Source organism: Limulus polyphemus, unplaced genomic scaffold (genome assembly GCF_000517525.1).
Source record: "Limulus polyphemus unplaced genomic scaffold, Limulus_polyphemus-2.1.2 Scaffold403, whole genome shotgun sequence".
Lineage (NCBI taxonomy): Eukaryota > Metazoa > Arthropoda > Merostomata > Xiphosura > Limulidae > Limulus > Limulus polyphemus.
Window position 1 is genome coordinate 578624 of NW_013666013.1, and position 7899 is coordinate 586522.

General features: G+C 30.0%; 1 protein-coding gene across 1 annotated transcript in view; it reads left to right on the top strand.

The window, feature by feature from the left end:
* Positions 1-7899, top strand: part of LOC106458009 (protein BUD31 homolog) — a 12944-nt gene continuing 5045 nt past the window's right edge. Inside the window, exons 1-2 of the mRNA XM_013917459.2 lie at positions 1-126; positions 5886-6008. Coding sequence (XP_013772913.1) covers positions 33-126; positions 5886-6008 — 217 coding nt within the window. The 5' untranslated portion in view covers positions 1-32. The remainder of the gene's footprint in view (positions 127-5885; positions 6009-7899) is intronic.

A 7899-nucleotide genomic window follows, 5' to 3' on the forward strand; every position in this document is an offset into this window, starting at 1 on the left:
AAATCTAAAGAATTATAACCTTTAAGCTTAATATGCCTAAAGTTAAAAGAAGCAGAAAACCACCCCCTGAAGGTTGGGAATTGATTGAACCTACACTTGATGAACTGGATCAAAAAATGCGTGAAGGTAAGTAACACTAACTAACAACATGATATTGATACAATAGTATCGATTTTTATATATCCAAGTTAAAATTAAATTTGTTTGTCGGTTAACACTTAAATAAATCTGAATTATAAATAAAAAATCCACGGCATAGTGTTAGTAATTAGTATCCATAGTATAATCTAGCTAGGCCTTAAGTTAACGAATCACCTGAAATTTATCATTCGAAGATTCTGTGTCAGTCCGTGCGATCTGTTGTTATGCTTTCTCTAATTAATTTTCTATATATTATGATATATACCAGCGATGTTCAACAGTTTTTTCATAATCGCCAAAATTGTGGAGAATGTGTTAACATTTTCGCCACATGACAAAAAAAACAACAATTAACTGTTTTTATAGATATAGAGGGGTACAAAAATGCACAATAATGTTTTCAATTATTTATTGATAGAATATTGCAGTAAGGTTAGACCAGTATTTTATCTTCAAAACAAATAAAAAAAGCGGACACTTTTAAACTGGTACATGTATAAATAAATTTGATTAAAAAGTATATTTAAAAAAATAGATCGTAGAAGAAAAATACCAATTTGCCACAGGTCAATAGCCGTTTCGCCACTTGTGGTGAGTGGTGACCATGTTGGACACCACTGATATACACATAAATATACTACACTCTTAAACTTGAAAAGAAAAGTTTTCATATCATTCTCCATCACTTACTAGGTTGCAGTGGCATTTCAAAATCAAAGCTTAATACTTCTCTAAGTGTAACTTATAATGTAAAGTGTTTGATTTGGCTGGGTACTGAACATTTGGCTGCCAAATAGCTGATGTATTTACTTAAAACATTTCATTTGTTCAGCAGGATACTATAAACTGTGGGAATTGTAAGTAGGGGGTTTCATTGATTTTTAAATAGTGAAAATAACAAAAAGGTTACACACTATCAGATTTCACAGTCAAAAATCAGTAGATTTACACTACAATTTGAATTATGTATTTAATAATTAATAAAAACAATTAATAATGGTACTTGTAAATTGACCAGTTGCACCACATGAATGACTAATTGAAATAATGCAAACAAAATTGCTTTACCTGGTAACCTGAGACATGTAATGTAACCCTAATAAAATAATTAAATTTAAAACCCATATACGTGAATTTATATTATATTCATAAATGAAATGAAAATTGTAAACAACCAAATACTAAAAATCAAGTATGAACATACATATTTACCTATTAAAGTAAAGGCAAGATTTTGTATTCAATTGGTTTCATGGCTGACAGATACGTACCTGTTATGAAGTGAAGCAAACTGTTGTCAAGGCAATTTATCTGCTTACAGTTCCAGTACAATATTTTTTTGAAATGTTATCTGTTGGAATTGGGCAGACATATATCAGTTTATGAATTATGTAATACAGACCACATGGTTTATTGTATGGCTTTGTTTTTCAAATTCAATGACTAATAAGTATTTATTAATGGTTTTAAAGTTTGATTAATGTTTGAAAATGCTTCTGGATACAAAAATAAAAACACCCAGGCCAGTGAAAAGCATGAAGAGAGCTATCATTTGATTTATCACTGATTCCTATTGGTCAAGCACCCACTTGCTGATGCCCTGTTTCTGTGCTAACGTTTGTCCATTCCTCACTGCAAAATAGTGGAGGAATATTCAGCGATCTTGACGGTCTTATTATAGCCGATTTACAGCTAGTGAGATTATGATTGCCCAGAAATAAACAGTACACATTCAGCATGTATTAATACTGTAGACTTTTTTCATTTGATGTTTGGCTTATAATAATTTAGTATTTTGTTTATGGGAGATTTATATATTTGCAATTCGACTTTGCATTCAGATACTTCTGAAGCCAAGAACTTTAATTCTCTGGGACTCCCTAATGTGAGTCTGTAGAAAAGTAAACAAATTGCACATTGATTAGAATGTAATAACACTACTTTATAGCTGATAATATATATAATAATTATAGCTGAATTCTCATATTGGAGTTGAACCTGTCTAGTGTTTACATTTGCCAATAATTTCTCTACATAGTTGAAAGAATTTTTATTAGAAGTGTTGTATTGTCTGGACATGTAGAGTGGTTCTCTAAATCTCAGCCTGTAGAATATGTTGCTGCATATGTGGGTCTCACTACTTAGCATCAAGCACTGTCAATAATAAAGCTAAAAGCCCATTGGTCCAACAGCTGTTATTTTACTGGGGCTCTGCTGTTGCATGGAACTCTGTATAACTTGGGTCTCTCTTGGACTCCAAAATTCTTATTTAAATTTATACTTTCAGAATGTATTTCCAATTACACTTTATATGAAAATATGAATTTAAATAAGTATGATGTATAGTATTCACAAAACTGTGTTCTTTATTAACTGGTGGATTATCAGTTATGCTTTCATTATTATTTAATATTAAATTTTCATAATGAAGGCCATCTTGCTGCTTTACAACTGCCCCACACATCTATCCCTAGTTAACCTGGTAACACAAGATAAAAACAACAAATATGATTATCTGCCAAAAAACACAACTTTGAAAATTCAATCCCTTGACCAAGGCTTCCTATCAACCTTCAAGTATAATTAGAGAAGAGAACTGATCAAGAGACTGGTGAACGGTAAGGACAACTTGCCTGAAGAAACTTGAGTTTTAAATAGACTCAATTAGACCCGAGTAAGATGATTGCTTGAAAAAAAGTGTGATATTCACTTACCATATAAAATTATAACACTTCACTTAAAGGTTATGTTGAATCTCAAACTGATTTTTATGTGATGTTTAAGTTCTCTGTGGTAAACAAACTACAATATACTCTCTCATCATATAATATGTTAAGTTGCTTTTTTAGGCTCTTAAGAAAACGTTTTGAAAAAAATGTAATATGGTTACAGAATGGCAGAGAAATATGAAATTTTGCAGGATGACTACAAAGGGCTATGTTTATATTTTATTTATTTTTTAAAAGTTTGCATATACATATTGATAAAATTCCCATTTTTTATTTAACTCACATTAAAAAATATTTATTTACCTTCTAAGAAATTTTAAAATTCACCAAAATACAAATGAATTTTAATCTGCACTGAATTATCTTTTATATCTTGTTTAAATAAAAGATTTCCATCTGTATACAATCTTTTTGATTCTGATGTGATCCAAATAGCATACATTTTACATGGCTTTGTTTACTAGCCTGCTGATAGATGGTGTACAATACTTACAGCTGGACATCACCTGTTATCCAGCTTTTTATAATCCTGTTTGGAATATCAATAATAGAAGGAGCAAAGTGTGATCATTCAATTTATATTTTTCATATCCTAGTATTTGACTGTTTGTTTTGTGCAGCATAATCATTATGAATGTACTGTACTGCTTTTAAAAATTAAAATTGAGAATAATTATAGCTTAACATTTGACTTTCTATATTTGATAAGAATTTGTAAAATATTTTTATCTGTGCTTGGGTCATGTATTTTTGTAAAAGTGCAGATTAGTGTCTAAGTAATTTTTTTCCCCTAAATCACAAAAATCATTTTATTTATCAGTAATGACAAGCAAAACGGGTTGTAATAATTCTGTGATATTGTTTATGGAACACTGAAATTTTTTTAAAAGTTTTAGAATTGAACCCTGAAAGTGTCTTCTTAAAGTGGTGTTCAGAAAAAACCTGGAGTAGTAATATTCAGTACAGCTATATATCTGAAACCCTTGGGGTATTATAAGGTATAGCTTCCTAGCAGTGTTAAGTGATACCTCATTTAGGAGCCTTGATACCTTACCATGCACAATATCATATTTTATGCTTTCATGATACTTTGAACCATATGTTAATTACATGTTAAATGGCTGCCAATTGCAAGTGCAAATTTATCTTTTATTTTTCTGTTTAAAATAAGTTTCAGTGTATTTAAAGGTCAATGCTACTGACTACAAATAAAACTGGTAAGAAAGGGTAGCACTTACAGTGTAGAAGACATTATTTTCTTAATTTCTTATGTATTAAAAGAGGACTATTGTTTTGGTCTGCTTTCTCAAAATATCACCTTTCTCTATGGAATTTCAATGTAATAAACTGGGACTCAGTTAATTAAACTAAAAGAATTAAAGAAACTAGAGTAAAAGAAAAAGTAACTGGCACTGTACTTGCAGTCACTTAACTCTGGCAAAGAGATCGTGTTGGCAGTCAGAAAGATGTTTAAATAAATTGTTGTTGTTTTCTCACTTGTTTTTCACTTCTTTATAATACTTGACAGCCTGATTATCATTATCATCTGGCTGTAATCCTAATTAGTTCCACACCAAGCTTTTGGATTTGACTTGGACACCAACCTTCTTTCTCTTGCATTTGCCATTTTTAATTATTTTTTTTACAGTAATTAAAATTTTCCAGAGTGTACAGGGTGGTTAGTTACTTCTGCTAAGTGAAAATGAATGGGTGTAGTTCATGTTTTTAACTACATAATTAAAGGTTTGAATCAATCTAGTTTCAGCAATGTCCTTAATGTATGTAAAATGCATATTATGTGGTTTATTGGAAGTGTTACATTACACTGTGTAATCAATGAATTGATTTTTATTTGTGAAGCAGTCTCCATAAGTGAGTAATTATTACTGATATGTTCCATTATTCCATGAATTCCATATAATTTTTGACTAATATATTGTTATTAACTTCTGTTCAAAGCAGTTTACTATTAGTGTTGTCAATATTCTTCATTGCTAAAAGTATTGATTAATTGGTGCTACTATAGCGTGCGGTCTACCGGGACTTTTACACTATAGTGTGCGGTCTACCGAGACTTTTACACTTAGTTAAATAGACAGGTCAAGTCAGGTAAAGTGGGGTCTTCTATGATCCCTCTGGGGTAGGGGTAATAGGGTCCTGTGAGTCTTGGTAGACTACGGATACTGCGGTAGACATTTTGGGGCAAGAATAAAGAACATAAAAACTACACAAGACTGATGAAAACACAGAATACATCTTGTTGACATAAAATAGGCTGAAACAATTACAGAAGCGTCGACTTGGATAAATTCTGAAAAACTAGGAAAATCCAAGAATCTTTCTACATCAACATGATAAAATCATTGCTAAATAAAGTTTCAGGCATGTAAAAGCCAGTGCAAACTGACCTGAAGACAAAAGGTAGAGAGAAGTCTCTCAAAATATTGTCCTTTTTACCTGAGCTTCTTTTGTGGATTTGTCCATCAAGACTCTCTCTACAAGTGTCATTCTAATTTAGGCAGTTGCTGCCAATTTTGCCTTTGTTTATCATGGGTATCTAAATCATCTGTAAAAAAATGTTAACATGTATTTTGTATTTCCTAGGGCATTTCATAACTTTATTCATGAGAACATTTGAATTAATTTGATTTCATACATATAAGATATTTGAGATTTTTCTATTAATTCATAAAAAATTAATATAGATGTAAGGTATTGATGACAAAATTGAAGCGTAAACCTAATTATTTGTAACTGTATATTATTTGTAGTATAATGTTTAATAAATCTTACTTGTTTTTTGCTTTTAAGAGTGTTTAAAAGGTGAAGGAAATTATTGTTTGAAGCATTATGGGAAATTTATTGGGGTCATCATTTGTATTTCTGTGCATCTTATTTTGGGGACTATTACAGAGGTGAGTTTTAAAATGTGGAACATTAAGAAAGTAATTTATTTTCCTTCTTGTAATAACAAAATTTTACTTATTATTTATGTAAATTATATTTCTTGTTTAGCTGAAACCGAACCCCATGAAGGAAAGAGGAAAGTAGAAGCTTTGTGGCCTATTTTTAAAATTCATCACCAGAGGTCCAGATATCTCTTTGATCTATTTTACAAACGTAAAGCAATCACGAGGGGTAAAGTATATTTTTTTTTATTGTATATTTATAGTATATGTATTTTATGACTTTTAAATCATAAATATGGTCTTATTTAATAGTATAACTACTTGTCCAAAGTAGAGCTGAGCAATTAATCAAAATTATGATTAAATGGATTATTGTCATGAAGATAATCAACTAATCAAGATCAGTGTTTCCAATTGTTACTAAATTCCCTAAGTAAGAGACTTGTTATAGGTTCAGTAAAAAAATGCTGAAAATACCAACAGTTGTATTATTAAATAAAAGGAAGTAATTTGTTGGTTGAAAATTTTTATTCTTAATTGAAAATTCTTGTATATTGAACTGTCATAGGTTCAATCTGAAAATTCGTACTTATATCGAAGAAAAATAAATTATTCATAAGTGTTTAGTGTATTGATTGTTTTGCTGACTTCTTCAAGTTATAATGCAAATATAGACTCAGTTGGACTGAAACAAAAGTTGTTCTCCATTCATGGGATGCATAAAAATGGTAAATGGCCAAATTAATAGCCTTAACCTTTTTCGGACCAGGAGGGTGTCACTGATATGTTATTTTTGAGTTGTGAAATGTCCAAAATTTTGTTGTCAGACATTTGTGTTGGAAAGATATGGAAAATATTTATTTTCATTTTAGAATTAAATTTTTTAAAATTTTGATCGAATAATTTCATAATAACATTCTCAACTCACTAAGAAGTCACTGCAGAACACAATAAAAAATTTGATGATTCTTTGGATGGAAGAGCCCAGTATTGAATATTTCAACTATAGACGTTTGATTCAAATTTTTTCTATTGCAGGCAGGTGCATTCTGGCTTTAAATATGCATAATAACTTCATTTTAAACACGCAGTCATAGCGTTTTTATTGGTTTTTAATTAAATATTATGAAAATAAAAATTCAAGATAATACAAATTCACTTCTTTTGTAATTTAGTCTGAGAATTTTGCATTACATCAGTCTCAAAACAAGTTCTATAACTAATACAATTGAAACCTTGTTGTGCAGTATTTACTTTTTATTCAAGTTGAAAAATAAATCTAACTATTGATAAATTGAAAAATATATTAATCAAAACTAGTTCTACAAATTAAACTAGATAGAATGAACTTGAGCATTGTACATGAGTGTAAACTGCAAAACACAAGGTTGGTATTTCTTAAAGTTTGTGAACAATATGTTTGACACCTCTTGGGTTGAACTGTAAAGAAATTAGTGAAAATCATACATGTATCAACTATTAATTGTTTTAATCTTGCAAATAAATTAATCACCAGCATAATTTATCACAGGACAAGTGACAATGCATAAATCCTGATTCCTACGAGGTTCAGGATGATCTAATTTTCAGACTTTGACAGCTATCAGATTTAAATCAAAAGTTTATGAAGTTACATATTGTATGTTCCTGACACAAAGTGTTTATCTCAGAAAAATGGCAAGATTTTATTCATTTTGTGCAAAACATGGTAGTTAAGTATTTGAACGCAACTTTTGAAAGATGCTATGCAAATTTTTTGGCACATGCATTTTGGAACACATGGACAAAACAGCTACCATGACCACTACCCCTCATTACCATAATGCTTCAAAAGAATATGAATAACAAATAATTTCAGCTAGAATGTGGTAAAATAAATAAATAATGGTTAAAGTCATCGATTTTCAAAAAATAGTCAATGTTTGAACCAATGGACTCTCGTTACACTAAAACACATTGTAACATTGTATAAGGGTATCCATGTTATTCTCCAGAGTCTACTAAAAAATCTTGACATGTGTCCTTTTAATGCTTGATAAAGAGCACATTCCCCAACCTCATTCGGAAATATTGGAATATACTGAAATATTATGGTATTTTCAAGTAAATAAACTGATTTT